This window comes from Pituophis catenifer, unplaced genomic scaffold (assembly GCF_029215685.1).
Source record: "Pituophis catenifer annectens isolate HBS135680 unplaced genomic scaffold, rPitCat1.0.hap2 SCAF_2, whole genome shotgun sequence".
Lineage (NCBI taxonomy): Eukaryota > Metazoa > Chordata > Lepidosauria > Squamata > Colubridae > Pituophis > Pituophis catenifer.
Genome location: NW_027256882.1, coordinates 247,004,277 through 247,026,473, shown reverse-complemented (window position 1 = coordinate 247,026,473; position 22,197 = coordinate 247,004,277). Strand labels below are relative to the sequence as shown.

The 22,197-nt window shown below is 36.1% G+C and overlaps 1 protein-coding gene across 1 annotated transcript in view; it reads right to left on the bottom strand.

Annotated features, from left to right (window-relative positions):
- The window catches only part of TMEM232 (transmembrane protein 232), a 113,606-nt gene that overhangs the window by 29,088 nt on the left and 62,321 nt on the right, over positions 1–22,197 (bottom strand). Inside the window, exon 11 of the mRNA XM_070935733.1 lies at positions 12,847–13,085. Coding sequence (XP_070791834.1) covers positions 12,847–13,085 — 239 coding nt within the window. The remainder of the gene's footprint in view (positions 1–12,846; positions 13,086–22,197) is intronic.

Genomic DNA, 22,197 nt, shown 5'->3' with positions numbered 1-22,197 from the left:
GCTTCAAGTTGATCATTTGTTCTCTTTGCTGATTGCTTCATAGTTTCATGTGTGTCTTGGACTACATTATAACATACAAAGCAACAACAAAAAGCAAAATGCTGCCTCTGTAAAGAAGCTGAAAAAAGAAAACAGTGGACCACCTAGTTATCTGCCAAGAAGATCACACAGAGTTACTATAAATAACAGCATGAAAAAGTAGCAACAATGGTACATTGGAAGATCTGCAAGAAATATTATTTTCCTGTTAGCAAGAACTGGTGTGAACATAAAATAGGCAAACATTTAAAGAAAATGAAGATGCTGGAGTGTTTGGGGACTTTAGAATGTAACAGACAAGCACCTGCTAAGTAACACCAAAGACTTAACAACTGTCAGTAAGAAATAAAAAAAGATCAGGATGGTAGATGTTGCAGAACCTGGAAACAGCAAAACGGGAAACAAAAGAACTGGAGAAAATCACAGACTAGAAAGACCAGCAAATAGAAGTAGAATGACTGTGGAAAAACAAAGCAAAGATAGTAGCAATAGTAATAGGCACCTTGGTTGCAATCCCAACATATCTGGAGCACATATGAACACCATCGGAATTAACAAAATCATCATCAGTCAATTGCAAAAGGCAGCTTCACTTGGAACAGCTTACATTCTTTTAATACTATCAAAAAATAACATCCACCCATCTCAGATCCTTGTGTAGGAAAAAATGTAAAAACCAGTCTAAACATCTGGATGACAGCGCTGCAAACCATAATAATAATAATAATTAGAAATGTTACTATGCAACCTTAAGATATCAGCACAACACATATGCAGTAAAACCTCAATGTATCAGACCCCTATTTAGTGGATATTGGACTCAGTTTCTGTCTAGACTTCCCTCCACTCCTGCCAAATATTTTTCATAGTTTGGCTTTAAAACTATAGGCTGTAATCTGTTCCAGTTGATGGTCCCTAGGGATTTAAGTTTAAAGCTCAGGTATAGGGATTACTACAATATCTAATCCTCCCTTGTCAAGAGACAGTCGTGAAGATATAGTATAGGAACTTAGAAAGCTGTTTTCCACCAACTCAGTGCTGGTTCCTTCTAGTTTAGTGTTGTCAACAGTTTCCCAAATTTTCAGACAATTTTTTGTTCTTATAATAATTCCGTCACAGCCTTGCAAAGACAAAATATATGCTATATGCTAAGCTTAATAGATAGCTTTTATATCAAAAATCGGTTTAGCTATATTGGGGACTTCAAGTTACAGTGGACAACATTACTATGCTTATGTGAGAAGATAATTTGGATACTAAATCATTTTGTGAAATGGTGTGCCTTTCTTACAGAAGAGGGGAAAATATTAACAGAATCTTTCCTCATTATATTACAAAGATTCCTACCCCTGATTCACCTGTTACTCATATTCCCTTAATCAACGCAGCATGGCTGTTTGGTCTCCCACTGATAATTAAAGTTAACTTGCTATGTATTTCCTCTTCTTAAGATTCCTGTGAGTGGCATCTTTTTTATGTGGTCCAAGTCTTAGTGGTAAAAGATTTTAGATTATATAAAAATTTAGCTTCACTGAACTTAGTGGGACTTATTTTTAAGTAGACGTGAAGCCATTATATCAGTGTTTCTCAAAATTAGCAAGTTCAAGATGGGGTACTTCAACTCTCAGAATTCCCCAGCAAGCATGGAGTTGGAATCCACATATCTTAAAACTTGCTTAGGTAGAGAAACACTGTGAGTTACAAAGTTCAAAATGCTAAACTGAACAGCATAGCTGCTACCTATGCTACTGTACCTAAAAGCTGCTACCTTAAAAAAATCAGAACGCAAAATACAAGCTGGATGGATACGACCTAACAGATGACCCTCACTATGTCAAAGACCTTGGAGTACTCATCTCAAATGATCTAAGTGCCATAGCTCACTGTAACAGCATTGTTAAAAAAGCATTAAGAGTTGTTAACCTAATCTTGCATAGTTTCTTCTCTAGTAATATTGAACTGCAAACTAGGGCATACAAAACTTTTGCCAGACCAATTCTTGAATACAGCTCATCTGTCTGGAACCCGCACTGCATATTGGACATTAATACAATCGAACGCGTCCAGAGATATTTCACAAGAAGAATCCCCCACTCCTCTGCTCGCAACAAAATACCTTATGCCACCAGACTCAAAATTTTGGGCTTAGACAATTTAGAACTTCGCTGTCTTCGGTCTGACCTAAGCATAGTACATAAAATAATCTGCTACAATGTCCTACCAGCCAATGAATACGTCAGCTTCAACCAAAACAATACCAGAGCACACAATAGATACAAACTCATGGTAAACCGATCCAAACTAGACTGAAGAAAATACGACTTCAGTAACAGAGTTGTTAACACCTGGAATGCACTATCTGACTCTGTGGTTTCTTCCCCAAATCCCCAAAACTTTAACCTTAGACTGTCTACTGTAGACCTCACCCGATTCCTAAGATGTCTGTAAGTGGCTGGCATAAGCACACCAGCGTGTCTACCATCCCTGACCTAATGTTTTCTTTTATTCGTATCCTTTTCATCTATTTATAATTAGGTTTACACTTGTATCTGTCATGAAATACATGCTTGATGAAATAAATAAATAAAATAAATAAATAAAATAAAATACCTCTTGCCCCAGAAAACTCTACCCAAGAATTAAGATTTTTTCGGGAGGCTTTTTTTCTCCCCAAAAAATAGTATCAGTGAAGAAATATATAATTACAAAAGTTAGGAGCATCTCTATATTGGCACCCAGCCACTTCCCAATAGAGATACTAAAGTCCATTGGAATTGGGCAGTTAATAAATTCAAATAAATAAATACTCTTTTACTTGTATGAAATACAGGTAGTCCTCAACTTACAATCACAATTTCTGTCATTAAGTGAGACATTGGTTAAGTGAGTTTTGCCCCATTTTACAATCTTTCTTGCCACAGTTGTTAAGTGAATCACCGCAGTAGATAAATTGGTAACTCGGATAAGTGAATCTGGCTTCCCCATTGACTTTGCTTGTCAGAAGGTCACAAAAGGGGATCACATGACCTTGGGACACAGCAACAGTCATAAGTATGAACCAGCTTCCATTTTGATCCCCTGATCATGGGGAGGCTACAAAGGTTGTAAGTGTGACAAACTGTCATAAATCACTTTTTTCAGTGCTGTTGTAACTTTGAATGATCATTAAAAGCACTGTTGTAAGTCGAGAACCACCTGTAATGCTTTTCACACAAGGATCTTTCATTTCGATTTCTAAATGACTGATATGTTTACCTAATTTATTTGAATTATTTTCACACCACTTGCTTCTTTATACTGAAATATATCACATTAAGTACTCTGTCCTGGTATTTCTTACGAATGAAGAAAGATGATAAAAATTGAAGTGGTAAACTAAAGTAAGCTAAAACAATTTCATTTAAGCTATAATTACTGCCTGGTTTAGAGCTCACTAGACCACTTTTTATCCACCATGCATTATGGCCTTATCTCTGTGTGTGATTTGTTTCTTTTTGCATATTTATTTCTCTCTGCTATTGTGGACAGCTTGCTTCCTCACTTAGTTAAAAACACAGGGGACTCTGTTAAACATTTTTATCTGTGCTTTCTCATCTGCAAACATCAACTAAGACACAAAAGAAAGTGACAAGCTCCAGTTACTGCTCTTTGGTCAAGAGTTAAGTGGGTAAGGACAATTCTCTTTATGTATGATGGATGTTAAACAATTACTAATCTTAAATTGCAGGAACACAGCTGGAAAGGGACATGCAGGCTGCTCAGGAAGATAAATGAAAATGACAGTTTATTAAATATACATGGTTAGTGTTTGATACTGCTGTGCTGTCTTAGAAGGAAGCACTGGATTAATATTACTTAGAGGCAAGTCATAGAGTACCAAAGTGCAGGAGGAAATTTATAGTATGCAGAGAATTTCAGCTAGAAATGGATAATGCTGACAGGACACTGCAACATTTTGAAATGATGTTCCACTTTAGAGAGAATATGACTATTTCCTCTTTTTTTTAAACAACTAGTTTTGTAACACAAATGAGAGAATATAGTTTAAGAATGGATTCAGTTGAAAACCTGTAAACATTTAAACTGCAATACTTTCCTTGCTCGCAAAAAATATGGATATGATTGCACTTGTTTGTGCAGTTATAGGCCATTATCAAGCTCATATTTAATTGTAAGAAAAAGTAGTTTAAGTCTAAAGGTAAATAAAGTTGCTATCTTATATTGATTCCTGAAGTCAGTAATACTTATTTTTAGTAGAAATGTCTTAATGTCTAATATAATTCTGACTTACAGAAGATAACAGTAGTAAAACCACTAAATTTAATAAAAGCCATCAAGAAAAGCAGATCTTGTTTTAGGAAATAAAAGAAAGCAATGGCCACATCCAGAAGGCTGTTATATAATATTGCAAAGCTGTTGGTTATAATGATGTCAGAGTCCCCTCAGGATACATTGATTTGCCACACAATCCTCTGAATTAATCAAGGCCCATGTAGGAAAAGCCTGAGCATCGATACCAGAGGTATCCACAGAGTCCAAAGGGGACAAATGAAGAAAGCACCACCTCAGTATTGCAATACAAGCTTCGCCTTATTTTTATGTCTGTCATTGATGTCACACACATCTCCTAAAGGGATGGGGCTTGAACAATGCTGAAAGATCATACAGGTTTCTATGATTCAGACCATGTAATGGCTTAACATGGAGCCGAATTTTTGAAAGCGCCTTCATCAAACTTAATGAATGCTAAGAGTTATAAAAATGCAAGCTTTAGGTGTTGTTTTAATACCACTGATGATACAGCTGAAAAACAATGAACAATCTGACAGAAAAATTCCAAAAGTTAATAGAAATTATTATCCATGTGATCAATATAATTTAGTGTTATATTCCTAAATGCTATTGTTTTTCTCTAAGAGACATTTAGCTCCACTTTCAGTTATGTAAGTATTTCAAACAAGCTGTCCACTTAAACAAATTCTATAGCAGGCATTCATATACAAGTAATCCTGTGCTCAATAAGAGGACAATTGAGTCCAAAATTTCTACTGCTAAGTGAAACATTTGTTAAGTGAGTTTTGCCCCATTTTACAACCTTTCTTGCCACAGTTGTTAACAGAATCACTGCAATTAATAACACAGTTGTTAAGTGAATCTTGCTTCCTCATTGGCTTTGCTTGTCAGAAGGCCACAAAAAGTGATCACATGACCCTCGGACACTGCAACTGTCATAAATACATGCCAGTTGCCAACCACCCAAATTTTCATCACCTGTCCATGGGGATGCTGCAATAGTCATAAGTGTGAAAAACGGCCATAAGTCACTTTTTCAGTCCTGTTGTAACTTCAAACAGTCATTACACAAATGGTTGTAAGTCGAGGACTACCTGTACCAAGGAATGGAACCCAAATCATGTATTAATGGCACCAGAGAATACTTCCACATAGATTTCTGAACCACTCTGTACCATTTCAGGAATGGCTTTGGACTTCATTGATCCAAAGCCAATATCACCTGTTTTGGGACTTTTTATGTATTATCTGGAGCTCTTCCTTTCCCCAATCCAGCCACCATTGCAACATGCAACAATGGCTACACCAATTGAGAAAAATACTTGGCTGCAAATTTGTTAACATGCTGGCCTTCAGAATTCAAAAGCTCTTTTAGAAGATTTTCGTGCTTTTGTTATGTTTTTCCAGTTGCTCTTTCCTTGTGTAGTTTCCCATCACAGTATCTTCTTGGGAATTCATTTTGCAAAACACTCATGTAATGCACAAAGTATAAAGAAAAACATGCAGGGGAGCACTAGTAATTTAGTAGGGGTAAGAGAATACTTGACCAAAATTTACCCTAGCTAGGAAGATTGGAAACTGATTCTTTGTACTCTCCCACAATCAGCTTGAGAGAAAGAATGTAAGCAATTATTAGCACACGATGTTTTTCACAGATCTTTAACTATTGATGGAGTAGTGTTTACTCAGACACAATTTGGCGGTTCTCTTAGATTCATGGTTCCTGTTCTTTACAGCCAAGATTAACATCATCTTATGTGGCAATTGTACAAATTCTTGAATAGTTCAGCTCAATGTTGCTCAATGTTGCTCATGCCCTAGTCATTTCCTTATGGACTACTGTAATGCACTTTATATGGAACTGCCCTATGGACTGCCCAGAAATTTCAACTGGTCCAAAATGTGACAGTGTAGGTAGTTCTGGGCACATCACTTGCTTACAAACAAGCAAGATGTCTGAAGACTAGATTAAGCAGTTTTGATATACACTGTTGTCAATCTCACATAGTTATTTCACTTTGGTTTTAAAAGTGAGGAGAGCACACTGCTTCATGAATCAGCTTAAGTGCCTTACTTCATTCAAAACTTCTTCAAAGCTAAGCATTCCTTTGAAGCTTCCCACAGCCTTAGTTAATATGTCTTTCACTTCACTGTGAGCCAAAGACCAAGAAATGCATCAATTTTTGCTCCTTTCAATATTCCCCAATGTGACTTTTTATAATTTGAAATAAAATGTAAAGTGCATGCCACCATTGTCAGTATTGGAATATTGATGTCAGATTTTCATTTGCAATTAGTCATCACCTTACAATCATTCATTTAACAACCATTTGAAGTTACAATGGAACTGGGAAAAAACTGATTTACGACCAGTCCTCGCACTTACAACTGTGGTGGCAATTCCAAAGTCATAAGATCAAAATTCAGGCACTTGGCAAACAGCGTATATTTATGTTGGCTGTAACATCCTAGGATCATGTGATTACCATTTGCGACCTTCCCAGCTGGCTTCGTGCAAGCAAAGTCAATGGGGAAAGCTGGATTTGCTTAACAGTCATATGATTCACTTAACAACGGCAGTGATTTATTTAAGCATGGCAAAAAGGATTGTAACATAGGGAATGACTTACTTAACAACTATTTTGCTTCCCAAAGGAAATTCTGGTCCCAATTGTTCTCATAAATCGGGGAAACCTGTATTGTAAATAAGTAGCAGTTTTCTGTCTTATCCTGAGCTTCCCTATATAGTTTATTTATTTGCAGAACTTCCAGAACTTCTATTTGGTGTGGAAACATAGCTATGTCGGAAGGGGACATAGATCCAGCATATAACATATACATCAAAAATCCCTTGAAGATTCTTTAAAGGATTAGCTAAAATAAGCTTTTAAAAACTGTGAAGTTCCACACACATGGCTGATAAAATCAAAATATTTGTCTGCATCCCATTTACTCATATTCTGCTTGCTGACCTGTATTAATGTTATTTATTTGACTTCAATTGATGAAATTTATTTTATGCTTAACTTTCTCTTCTTCCCCCCTTCTCTTCTCTCCTATTATTCTCCTATCAGATATTTTTCAAAAAAACAGTACCAACTCTCAAGAATATTTATAGTTATGAGAACATTTTTGTAAAAAAAAAAAAATCAGGTCATATTCCACTATTCTGTCTGATGTTAAACTCATCATTCATTTTTCATTCAATTCTTTCAGAAGCCAAATGCAACAACAAATGCAAAATGTGTAATTTCAGAGATGGCATTATAAATACTTGACAGCCTAATATGCAGTCTCCGGTTCCAATTCTGCTTCTGCCATGATGTGATTACACTAGTTATCAGTTTCAGTTCTACCACTTGCAATATCAAAATAATAATAACGGCATATCTTTACCAAGTTGTTTCAAAATGTACTTGCATGATAAACCCTAGTTCACTAAAGGCTGGCAAGAAAACGAAGCTTAATTCTTATAGTTTTCAACCTATATGGCAGAATGGACAACCTGAAGACCATGAGGAACATGAACCCCCACACAGACAAACCAATCTGCAAGGAAAGTGGACTTTAATAGAAAAACAGGTTTTGCAGAGCATTCCATAGCATGTTTTAAAACCCTGGATTTCTCCAATGAGTCATTATCTGAAGAATGCTTGTAAAAAGAGGTGGGGAAGAATACTGATATAAGGACTAATTAGATAATTAATGTTCTTTATTTTCCTTAAGGAATTTAAATGATTAAAAATCTTAAAGGGATCTACAAGCTATGCCTGCATATTTCATTAGTGTTTAGAAAGAGATTTGTTAAAGTCTTCAAAACATTGTATATTCAGTCCATGTCTATTGAAGTACTGGAGAACACTTCAGTAATTGTGTGAATTATGCTGAAGGGAAAGAAAGCGGGACTATTATTATCTTTTTTTACTTAAAGTCTCATATTTTCTGGGAATTTTCAGGCAAAAGTTGTGTAGCAATTTTTTTAAATTGTTTTTTTCTGCCGAGGAAAGGGACTTCAGCTTATGAATAGGGGACTTGTCTGACTAGTGAAACTGAATAGATTTCAATTGAAGCAAACTTCTTTGAATCTTGGGACCAACTATTAGCCTTACGCAGGGTCACTTATGCTCTCGTCACATCCCGCCTGGACTACTGTAATGCTCTCTACATGGGGCTCCCCTTGAGGAGCATCCAGAGGCTCCAGCTGGTCCAGAATGCGGCCATGCGGGTGGTTATGGGGGCGACGTGGCGTTCCCATGTAACACCTCTTCTGCGCAAGCTGCACTGGCTCCCGGTGGTCTTCCGGGTGCACTTCAAGGTATTGGTTACCACCTTTAGAGCACTCCGTGGCTTAGGACCTAGGTATTTACAAGACTGCCTTCTGCCACCGATAGCCTCCCACCGACCAGTACGCTCCCACGGAGAGGGGCTCCTCAGTGTGCCGTTGGTCAAACAATGTCGACTGAGGGCCCCCAGGGGGAGAGCCTTCTCTGTGGGGGCACCTACCCTCTGGAATGAGCTGCCCCCAGAGATACGGCGGATCCCGGATCTTCGCACCTTTCTCCGTTCCCTAAAGACGTTTTTATTCCAGCAAGCCAGGCTGGCCTAACTCTTTTAAATTGTTTTAATTTTTAAATTGTTTAATTATGGGTCTTAATACAGGGGTGTTTTTAATTGTGGGCCAAATTAATTTAATTGGATTTTAATATTGTTTTCAAATTTTGTATTTCTTGTGTTTTATCTGTTGGCTGTTCACTGCCCCGAGTCCTTCGGGAGAAGGGCGGTATATAAATATAAACAATCAATAAATAAATAAATAAAATACTGATGTTCATGTTCTGCAAAACACAGTTTGAGAAACACTGCTATGAAACATAAGGCAACTTTCCCATTTTTCATCCTCTCTTCTGTGTGTTGCTCCATGCATTCATTTTATGGATTTAGTGAATCAAATAGAGTGTTTTATAAAGATGGACACTGTTTAATCTGATCTTCTAGAATAGGATTTTCTGTGTAGAACAAAGGCAATTTGGCAAGGAAATCCACAGGGAACATTTTTACAGTCTGCACGGGGGGGGGGGGGTGAAGAGAAAAGGTTTTTTTAAAGAACTATGCAAAAGAACTAGGAAGCTTCTGGTTGAATTTTGGATTCCGGGGGCATTATTGTATTTTGGATTAATTACAGTTTGCTCTGTTTGCTCCTACTTTGCAATAATGCTTGTTAAGTTCCCTAAGTATAATTAACAGAAATCTCTTCTCAATTACCCTCTATCCAAATAAAACCGATATTGTAATATTCTTCAGGAACTCCAAGCCAAATTACATGGGATGTCGTACTTTAGTACCAGTGTTCTTATTATTCCAACAAAATGTAGCTCCGAAAATCTGAAGCAGAATATTTTTATATCTTCATTCTTAGAAGAAAAAAAAAACATAGCTGGATATTGTTCTGTTTTTAAATAGAGGAATGAATGATTTAGCAACAAAAGCTCTGCCTACATTTTTCATTCTGGGTTTTTAAATTGTATTAGGGTAACTCTGCAGCAAAACCAGATATGACTTATGATCCTGATCCTCAAGTGGAGAGAAAATGGGACATAAAGCAAACTTACTTGCATACAGAATCACTGTCCCAAATAAAGCTCATTACAGATAGTCCACAAATTACAATCATTTGTTAACAACTGTTAACAACATTGTTTGTTGTTGTTGTTGTCAACATTGCTGAACAAAGGGACTAATGACTGGTCCCTGAATTTGCAGCCATTGCAGTGTCACAATGCCTTTGTGCACACTACATCCTCCTTCCCCCTTCACTCACTTGTACACCGCATCCTTTTTCTCTGACTTCCCAGTACTCACACATATGTGGACACCCACCAATGCCCTCCTTCCCAGGGCTTTATGTGTTCTCATACACCCCATATCCTCCTTCTCTGGCCTTCCTAAACTCACTTCACACGACAGCACGCCTCTCCCCCAACCCACATGCAGCCTGCACCGGGATTCTGCAATGGCCTCAGAGCCAGATTCCAACAGGAAGGTGGATCAGGTCCCACTAGGTCCTGTGCCTGGTGATTTAACAGCGACTAAATCCAATACTGATATCCTCTCAGGTCCTTCCTCAGATGGTACTAATCCTTCTTTGGCCAACATAGGTACCAAGAAGTGGGGCAAACTTCCTAGTCTACTTGGATTATACCTTCTCCTTAGCCGCTAGTAAGTTGTTGTGCATAGGTGCATGCTTTTTCTTGCTTCCACAGCTCCTCTTCAGTTGCCTCCCCTCTGTCATCATTTCTCCTGACAATCCTTCCTGATGTTCTTACAAGCCTTGCTGCAAACATATTGCTCCCAAAATGTTCCTCTCTCCCATGCCCAGGATCACTGAAAGCTTTACCTCCAAGCGCCTGTATGACACCTGCAATTTGCTTGCCAATTGCATGAATGTTTTCCCATTTGCTAAAGCCAGGACACAAAATCCTTCCTACCCCTTCTGCAGCACCCCTGCTCCTTATCTGGAACTCCCTCCACTTCCTGCTTAATAACCCACGTGTCTTGGGTTAAAAGAGTAACCAGAATTGACATCGCTAACCAATGTGATCATGTGACATCATGCTTTATTACCTCATTGCTTTGCAACGGTAATCCCAACTTTAATTCCAGTCCCATTTGCAGTCATAACTCAAGGACTACCTGTATAGAATAACAACTGAGTTGCTTTACCATCAACAAATTTATACCTAAGACCATTTTGATGATAGTATAATGTTACCTAATCAACATTTGGACAGTATCAGTTTCATTTCAATTGATTTTATTTAATTGCAAGCAAAATTTAGTTTAGAATACTTTCATATTCTATGAATATGAATAGAATGATGAAAGTATTTAGAATACTTTCATATTCTATGAAACTATTTCATGTTGTCCTGTAACAAGTGGTTTTAATTTCAAAGATATGTCAGACTTTTTGCAAAAATCTAGTGATGTTCTTACCATAGGATTGTAAATTTAATCAGAGATGAACAAATACAGCTTACAGGTTGTTTTGGTTCCCCAATGATGTAACACAGGTATCCAGGCTGTCTCCTAAACTGTCACCAAAATCTTAGCATAGTCACTGCCAAAATCATATAACAAACTATCTCTTTACATCACTTTCAATTATGTATTGAATCATGTTTTTGCTGCTCTGACTAGTTTTTGCATTCCTCTGTCCAATTTTCTCATGTGGTCATCATCAGATTTTTAATATGATCTTAAACACACCCTTCTAAGGTCAAATGCAAAAGTAATCCACCTTAAAATTGGCATGCTCTATCTGTGGGCAGGTAACCTATACTCATTACTAAGCTAATTCCTGAATCTGGTTTTATGGTTTCTAAAGACATCAGAATTTCTATCACTAAAAACTAAAGACAGGGTTTCCCATATTCAAGCAAGACATTTTTTTAACAAGTGTATACCAAGACAGCTATAGGAACAAAAATCACAGAATGATACAGCTCTGAAATTTCACCCCTGCCCCCTTTAGTGTCATCACTGGTCATCATTTTACATTTTGCATGTATACTTTGTATTTGTTTATTGATATTTTTTTCTTTTTAAATTATTTTTATGCTGTCTCCTGCCAAGACTTGGGTGGTCTTATAAGTCTCAAAAATAAATAAATAAATAAATAAATACCATATTGATCCATCAACTGCTGTACTTGCTTCCATAAAATACAGCCCCGGCTGCCAAATAGTTTGCTCTGATTACTAATTTAAGGAGAGCCAATAAATCTGACTAAAAAGTATAGACAGGCCTATATCTTTCAAGGGCTTCAATTTGAATGTCAATACTTAATGAAAGATAAAGGAGAAGAAAGAAAGATGAGCATGAAGGATGAATGTGAACAAATTAGTTAGGATAATCAAAGAATTAAATGCAAGTCTTCAAAGAAAGAATGTGTTCTGAACCACCAGAATGTTCTGGAAGAATGTTCCTGGGATAGTCAGGAAGAATAAATACATTCATTAACATAATCATCCTGAGATGAAAATATACATTTTAATCCTGGGATTATATACATAGTGTATTTAAATCTCTTCTACAGATATGATCAGAATTAGGCCATGAATATATTATTAATATACTGTAACTCATTTATTTTTCTTGGATTATCATTACCTTTTTTCAAACTCTTTCTTGAATGAATTCTCAATGTTTAAAAAAAAAGCTTTAATCTTAGATATTGCCGTGTCAAATGTTTTCCTTATTCAAAGTCCTGTTTTAAATTTAGCAGTCATGTAGAAAGATGAAACAAGAGACAGAGAGAGAGGGGAACCCTTAATTCAAAGCAGACAAATCTCTACTTCATCCAAAATTCTGCTCCATACCAATTAATTAATTTCCAGGTATTTCTTCCAAAACCTTATAAGCCATGAGGATGATGAAAATGAGAAGCATTAAAAGGATATCAAAACACATTAAATATGTCTATAGAGACAATAAATAGGCCCAGGAAATTCATACCTTAAAGACAAGCGTTTGATTTTCTTCTCTGTAACTGGCTCTAATTTTTGATGTGGCAATAATACTGGTTTCCGCTCAGGCAGATGAGACAAAGGGATATTAGGGCCAATGGGTGGCAGGAAATGATGGCACATGGCAGTAGTGACTCTCCAACCAATGCATTGGGATGACAAGAGATAAGTAGAATTTGATGGCTCTTTTGATGAAAGGGAAGTGTTTATTTGACCTTTGGCTTCAACCTAGAGGGGAAAACACATACTATTATGTTTATTGTATGAAACAAGAAACAAGAAAATGACTGGGCAAGTCTAACACCAAAGGAGGTTTGAATTTTATTTTAATGCCTTTGAGTCACTGTTGTCTCCCGACAACTGCCTGCAATTTTCTTGGTAAGATTTCAAACATGGCTTACTAATGCCTTCTTCCTAAGGCTGAGAGAGAGTGAGTGGCCTAAGGTCACCCAGAGCAGGGGTCTCCAACTTTGGCAACTTTAAGACTTGTGGACTTCAACTCCCAGAGCAAAACTGGCTGAGAAATTCTGGATGCCAAGGTTGGAGACCCTGACCCAGATGACTTTGTGTCTAAAGCAGGACCAGAGCTCATGGTCTCATAATTTCTACCTGATGCCTTCACCACTATACCAAACTGGCTCTCCCAAAGGAGACATAATTATACTCTACCAGTGATGCTCTATTCAGTAAGGATGCAAAAGATGTCATGTAGAAGGTGATAAGTATAAGATTATTTCTCATTTCTGTTCTTTGAAGCCCAAGCATATTTATCTTGATTTGAAATGCTAATGTTGATATAATTTATAAACATATAGAAATATTAAAAGATTTAGCACAAATCAGCAATTTTTCAAAAATATTTCCAAAATGACCTATTTGAGATACTTTGTCGATGTTGTAATTCATATTTCTCATCCTATGTGCTGCTGGCAGCCCATATTTTAGAATTTGGCTGTGCTTCTATGTTTATCCACATATTTGATTTATTCTTTTTGTTTGTGCTCTGATTAATACCAAGGCAGTTAACAAAACAAAAATATATAGAATATAAAAGGTTAACAATATATTAAAGTTCACATCAAAATAGCCACTAAAGTAGTTTAAAGATTAACACTGTGGCAAATTGCTTATATGCTGAGTGATCAGTTTCAGTCTTCCATTAAACTCTGTATTGGGATTCATTTCAATCTGCCATAGATTTTTTCCTATGGAGTTTGCACTTTGGTCATGTTTGGAGAGTCCAGGAGAAGGGAGATTCATATGTTGCCTGGGAATTAGGGAGGGGGATTGTCTTTGGAGATGGAGCAGACTCCCTCCCAGCTGGTTCCAGCCTGGTTTCAAGGCCGTCATGCCCTGAGAGTGAATTGTTATCTGCCTAGCACCTCAGAGTTCTCAAAACAACCTTGTGGCATCACATTGGCTGCCAGTGGACTGTCAGGGGGATTGGGTTTGGGGATGAAAGAATTGCTTTGTACTTTCCACAGGCTTTTTCATATTTTGCCTGATATTACTGTAACCATATTCTCTCAGTAAAAGTTATTTTGATTCAACCCAATGGAGTCATGAGTCTTGCTTTCCTGAGGGATTAGCTGGGGAGCTTCTTACAAAGGTTGTAACTGTGAAAAATGGTCATAATCACTTCACGCCTAGATTCATAGTAGTAATCTGGACATATTATTTCTAAATAAAATCCACAGAAATTTAATTATTTGATTTACTCATTTACTATTACATATTGTTTACTTCTTATACTATTTACTTCTTATATATTATTTACTTATTTACTATTGTATGTTATTGACTTATTTATTTTACACCTTATTTTTAAATAAGATCCTTTTACTTTTTGGGCAAAACCCTGTTAGGTTGCAATAGCTAAATCTTTTAACTTCAAAGTGTGTGCAGTGTTTTAACCAGCTCCACTGTTATTCTTATAAGAGAATGGATCTTTCTTCCAAGTTGAGTTCAAAATGCTACAAATAACAGATGACTATACAAATACATTAAATGAGTAAGCTAGGCTTCCTTTTAAATCTTTTAGCCCTTATAACAGTACACAGGTAGAATAGGAAATGCTTTTTTAAAAAAAAACCTTTAAAGCATTTTTAAATATAAAAGATCTCTATTTGGGTATAACATGCTTATTATTATGCTGTTATGTTATCCTACTATTTCAGATTTCAATACTTTCCAAATATAGTAGGGTTAGTTTGGGATGGGTAGGTTAGCAATAGCAAGATAATCAACTCAACCACAAATCTTACACAAGAGAAATGTTGAGCATTAATTAGAGACTGTATTTTCTGGAATCCACATTCTCTTAGTACTAGATAATCCTATTTGATTTGTCTTCTATTTATTCTTTGTAGTAGAACACTTAAAATCACTTCAGGTTTGCTAATACAAAAAGTGTCTCTTTTATCTCTCTTTTGTTTTCTTCCCAAATTTTGTCAGGTTAGCCTAAGAATAAAAATAAGGTGGACGTAATTCTTGGTACTTATTTGTACTTCCAAACTGGATATCCAACAACAGTTTATTTATTTATTTATTTCCAGAAACTTTGAGAAAGTTTATAATCTACATCATGTTCTATTTAAAGCAAAAAATCTTACTCAACTATAACTTAAATCCCAGGTACATTACTGTTCTCTTTTTTCAGATTTTCAGATTGCATACATGTTGCAGAGCTATCATAAAATATATACCCCTGACAGAGCTTTTGCCAGATGACATTTGACACAATATTTTACAAGAAAACAAGTGATGAGACCTATAAAAGTAGGGAAATCAGTCCTTGGTGGCTAATTCATATTTCTGTTCTTCAGAATAAGAAACAAATAATAAGTAAAATCATATTTTATAAAGTAACTCTTGTCTTATTGAACAGTTTATGGTGTGATGAATGTCCAGTTGTTCCTCATTTATTACTTTGAATCCAGCTGTCTTCCCTGCTGCAGGCACAAACAATGTGCTATCACTGAGGAAAATATGACTATATCCAACATGATTTCTGTGCCTGGAAATTTAAGTTATGATTCCTCTGAATTTAGGCTCTGTGTTTTAGGGGAAGACATTATAAATTTAGAGAAATTAACTTGGCAGAACAGGGGAGACAATTCTCTCAGCATCAACTCTAGATGACTCCATTTCCCCAGAAGGCTCAGTGTATGAGAAATCAGTCATGCTGTTCCATCTCCCAAATCATTAAAGAGTCAGAATTTCTTCCACACTATAAGTTACAATATCTGTGACAACACCCATATGAAAGAGTTTTCCCAGAAAGAGAAAAATGCACTTCATTTAACTCTTTTCTTATGGTATTTTAACTTAGACAGCCAAGGCCTTCGAATATCCACTCTAGAGAATGGCATATGGCATTCTAACATTAGAGAGAATAAAGCTTATAGCCACAAATAAGGCTCCAAACAATGAGAGCATGGCATCATTTCTGCACATAGAAAATAGATAGAATTACCGTGACAATGGAAAATTCACAGATGGTGTTCTAGAGAAGTGGGCAAAAACATGGCAACTAGAGACATTCCTTATGGAAAGAAACCAAGCCAGAATGCTTCTGCTGTCTGCTCTGTAGCCAAAATAAACTCCACTGTAGCATGGGGTAACCCACAAGAGTGAATCCAAGGGTGAAAAAGGCATACAATATTATCGGCATCAAAGCTGTGACTGTGGGAAGCAGCATCTGCCATTGCGTATTATTCTATGATAGGATTTCTTGAACAGCCACTCTCAAATTATGGGAAAAATCACTTGGGGTGGGGGGGAACCTTGAGATGAGCTCATTTTCCACCGTATTCATTAGAGCTTTTGTTCTTTTGTGCTCAATTCAGCAGTGACCACACCAAGAGAGAAAGAGAGAGGGAATGAGAAATAGGCAGGGGAATAAAAGTAAAAGGATTTACTTAAAAAGGAGTCTGTCTCTAATCACCAGAAAGAGAAGGTCAAAAAAGAACAGTGACAGATAAGAAATGAGAGATCTTTTTTGAGGGGAAAAAAAAAACACTTTCTGTCAGTGTTTTGGGTATTGTGAGGCAGATGGCAGAAAACACTTACACATGATTCTTCTTTAGTATACCACCAAATGCTTTAGGACTACTCACAAAAGCCAAGTTCTTATTCCAAATTTCCCAGGAATCATTACTAACTCAAACTATTGTGATTAGGTTCAAAATACATAGTAATGTTCCTTGTTTTCCCCCACCCACCCAAAATATGTTCAAAAACCAATAAGTGACAACCCTAACTACTCTACCTAAGACCCCAATTTGTTTTTCTTATTCAAAAGTCAGTTCCACTTTGAAGACATTGAAGGTTGAAGACTGACATTTGAAGACATTTAAATTGAAATAGACAGGGAAAGACATTGACTTGAAGACATATTAGAAATTAAAGCAAAGGGGTCTAATTCCCTAATTAGAGCAAAGGGGGAGGGCCTTCTCTGTGGGGGCACCTACTATCTGGAATGAGCTCCCCCCGGAGATACAGAGGATCCCGGATCTGCGCACTTTCCACCGTGCTTTGAAGACACTCCTATTCCAGCAGGCCGGCCTGGCCTAATTTTTCCCCTTCTTTTAAATTTTTAAACTCAAATTTTAATTCGTTTTAAATTATTGGGAGTTTTAAATTGTCTCAGGCAAAAATTATTTAATTGGGTTTTAATCATGTTTTAACTTGTGTATTTATGTGCCTGTTCACCGCCCTGAGTCCTTCGGGAGTAGGGCGGTATACAAATTTAATAAAATGAAAATGAAATGAAATGAAAATCTGAGGAACTCAAACCATTTTTACATCACCAAAAAATCATGGTATAATTTTCTGACACCTTAAAGAAGAAAACAAATATTAACATTAAACATCATAAAGAATAGTATATGGGTAAAAGAGAATACAAAAATCTTTTGATACCCCATCCCACGCAATACATTAGTTTTCCCAGGTCTGTACACTTCAGCATTTGCCTATCCACTATAGCAGTGTTTCACAAAGTATGGTCCAAAACCACTGGGGTTTCCCAAGACCTCCTCAGATGGCCAACTTCCAATATTTTCTCTAGACTGGAGTTTTGTATCAACAGATTCATGCCTAAGATTACATGATCATGCAAATTGTATTTCCGGTATCTAAACAAAGGTAGAATAGGAGAACACGAAAGGTAACATTCCACAGCTTTATCTTTATAGTCTCCCAACCATCTTTCAGATGGAAGTGGTTCCTGCCTCTTCCAAGCCAGACAGCATACTAGCACAACTCTACATGGTATCTCATACTGCTTGCTCAGATCATTTCTGGAGTAATTCCAATGTTCCCAGTAATCCCCTGTGCTTAACCAATATGAAATTAGTCATATCTTTATAGCTGAACTTCTGAGAGATCCTGTCCCCATTATCTACCTATTACATCTCTAGTGTGTTTTTTTCAAATGAGTGATGCTGGAGCACATATTGTTCTCCTTTTTCAGAGCTTATTGTTTATACTACTTAGTGGTTTTAGTTCTGCGGGTATTCAGAATTATTCTATTCTATATGGTAAGGTGTCGATATTTATGGTTTCACAACATTAGAGTGGGATGGTATTAAATAGGGTAGATGGAGCTTTTATGTTATTATATTTTATGAATTATCATATTTGTATCATATCATACAAATATGAGTTTGCTTTAAAGATTCTCAAAGCCAAGATATTTTATTCTGGGTATCAATATCAAAATATAAAATACAAATCTTCCTCTTAACATTTGTAAGTTATATATATATATATATATATATATATATATATATATATATATATATATATATATACATACATACATGTATTTAAATCTCTGTTCTTTGAGGTCATCATTCAGAGAATTATATCTTCCAATCAGAGGATAAATTGAAGCTTTAAATATGCCAATGTCATTTACATCCTCCCAACAGCAAAATGTTCAGTGATAAATGAGCCCATAGAGATGATGACAACAGTCATTTTTTATATCCCATGTATGCTTATAGCCCCTGATCCTGTTTCTGAGGCACTCTGAGAAAGAATAAACTATATCAAAAAATAAACAGCCACTAGAAAAATTAGCAAAGAGAAATTATATTCATAATAAGTTATTATTTAAGAGCAGTTTCACTGCATGGTGTCAAAGGATTTACAGGCCTGATTTTAGTCTTGGCTCATTTACCAGGCAAACTGACCAATAAGAAATCATATTTCTTTATTAAGTCTTCCAATGTGCTGAGAGGAAAGGATTCATTAAAAGACTGAATGCACCCATGTTGTCTTAGCTCACAAAAGGCCTTTTCAAATGTCATGTCGTGACTGCAGAGAAAATTAAGACTTCTAAAAGAGAACATTTTATTTAAGAAATATCTGTCTATATCCCTTAGAGGAAACGAATTACAACTCTCCCTTATTCTCCTATAAACTGACTGCATGAAATGGCCTTGGTTCAAAAATTATGTTTTCAGTTTTTACATCTTTCATGAATTTCAGCTAATCTGATCAAAAAAGTTAAGAAAACTCAATCAGCAATCCAGTGATAAAGTTATACTTCTATGCAAAAGGTTCAAGATGTAGTTCATTAGGATGTAAAAGAAACCAGGCACAGATTTTTTTTTAAAAAAAGTGGTCTGTCATGTCCGTATGGACTCTACCAAAGCAATAGCAGGAATTCCTGAAATCTAGTGGCACCTATCATTCTGACTTTTTTTTTTTTTTTTTTTTTTTGTAGACAGGCAGAAAGCAAAAGAAATAAATTGGACTGATAGTGGTAGCAGCAAGAATGCAGAGACAACAGTGGGAAAAAAAACACTAGGTGGCAGGCAGTGACAATGAAAAGAATAACAGAACAGAATAACAGAATTGGAAGGGACCTTAGAGGTCTTGTAGTCCAAACCCCTGCTTAGGCAGGAAACCCTATACCATTTCAGACAAATGGTTGCCAATCTCTTCTTAAAAACTTCCAGTATTGGAGCATTCACAACTTCTGGAGGCAAGTTGTTCCACCGACTAATTGTTCTATCAGGAAATTTCTGCTTAGTTTTAGGTTGGTTCTCTCCTTAATTAGTTTCTATTCATTGCTTCTTGTCCTGCATTTAGGTACTTTGGAGAATAAATTGATTCCCACTTCTTTGTGGCAACCCCTGAGATATTGGAACACTGCTACCATGCCACTCCTAAACATTCATTAAACTAGACATACCCAATTCCAGCAACCATTCTTTATATTTTTTTAGCCTCCAGTCCCCTAATCATCTTTGTTGCTCTTCTCTTTCTAGAATCTAAACATCTTTTTTACATTGTGGCAACGAAACTGGATGCAGTATTCCAAGTGTGGTCTTACCAAGGCATTATAAAAAGACTGTGTATGGCAAGGAAGTGTTTAAAAAAGAGTACTGGCAAAGAAACAAGCAGTATAATGGGCAGGCAGCCTGGTGACATTGTTCCCCACTGAACCCTGTCTCTTCATATTTGGTGGTCCTGACTGTATTTAACAATCAGAGAAAGATGATTTTCTGAACAATTCATGACAATCTTAGTTTGTTTCTGAATTTGAGATTAATAACACAACACTTACAATAGGCTGAAATCCTAAACTAATTTTCAGGCTGTTTTCAGTCAGATCTTTTAATATGTGATGTGCATGGTTGGTTATGGCAATTTCATGGAGCATTAAGATCTCTTCCTCTTAGTATTTCTTCTAAGCTTAACAGTTAGTTACTCAAAAATTTCATTCATTTATGTAATTATATATATATTTCCTATATTAGATAATGGTTGCGCAATGCTCCTTTTCCCTAATTCACACTCTAGAATTAGAAACAGATCAAGATGCAAAACCCTATGTGTGTCAATGTAAATCTTTCACAGTTAAATGAAACAAATATATTAATTTTCATGTTCATCATAAAGTTTAATATCTTACTACTATTGTTATAATAGCACTTAGCAACAGCACTTATATACCCTGCTTCACAGTGCTCTACAGCCCTCTCTAAGCAATGTCAGCATATTGTCCCCAACAATCTGGGTCCTCATCTTACTAACCTTGGAAAAATGGAAGGCTGACTTAACCTTGAGCTGGTGAGACTCAAACTGCCAAATTGCAAATAGCCAGCAGTCAGCAGAAGTAGCTTGCAATATTGCATTCTAACCACTGCACCATCACAGCTTTTTCTTTCTGAAGGATTTTCCACATTTACACTAAGAATTACTTACACGTCTCATCTTTTATATTTATACACTCAGATATATATGAATATATTATTATGATTGTAAGCAAGAGGATCCATTGTAAGTCACTGTTTTCAGTGCCATTCCAACTTCAAATGGTCGCAAAACTAATTGTTTTAAGTTGTAAGGTTGTTTTTTTGTTTTGTTTTGTTTGCTTTTTAGAGAGCTCCTAAATTAGTTATTAAGCTAGAATGAATGTTTCTTTTAATCAAATGGTATCAGAAGAGCAACTACCCTTCTGTTTTTAGGTAGCTTGATTATTCTCTTACGAATGGGATGTAGATAAGCCATCCAAACTACCATAGCACCAAATGGTACCAGTTTGCTCATTACAACTGGGGGGGGGGGGGAGAGAATAGGCTGTTTTTTTAAAAAAAGATACAAAAAATAAAGATATGAATGAACCTGCTGACAACCTAAGCTCTACCCACTGCCCATGGGAAGTCCTGATATATTTGGCAAAATACCACATAATCGTAAGGGGATAAATGTTGTTATTTCAAAAATGAGAAAAAGAAAGAGTCACCAGTCAATCTGACACTGAAAGTTGGAAAATCCTAGAGTAGGTCATAAATTTGTCATTCTGCAAGTGGCTTGAAAATGAAGCAGTGATTACCAGAAGTTAGAATGGATTTGTCAAGAACTGATTTTGTCAGGATAATAGTATTTCATCTTCTAGCCAGGCAAATCGCCTTAGAAGACTCTGATAATGCTACAGGTATAATACATCTTGGGTTCAGCAAACCATCTGATAAATTGCCATATTAGATTCTGATAAGATAGCTAGACAAGTATAATTTCGATATTTTGTATATTAGAGGGAGCCATACACATCATGTAAACTATATTCAAAGCATGTTCCTCATCTAAATAAAGTGATATATAAAGTGGGGTTTAGTTCTCCTTGTTTTCATTAATCATTAGGAAGAAGAGATGGAGGGAATGCTTCTAAAATTTGCAATGACACAAAAGAGGACAGGTATCTAATAACCTATAAAACCAAATTCGAAATTATCTTGATTGATTAGATAAGTGCTCTCATATAATAAAATAAAATGCAATAAAAATTAGTGCAAAGCTTTTCATCAGAAAAAGAAAAATC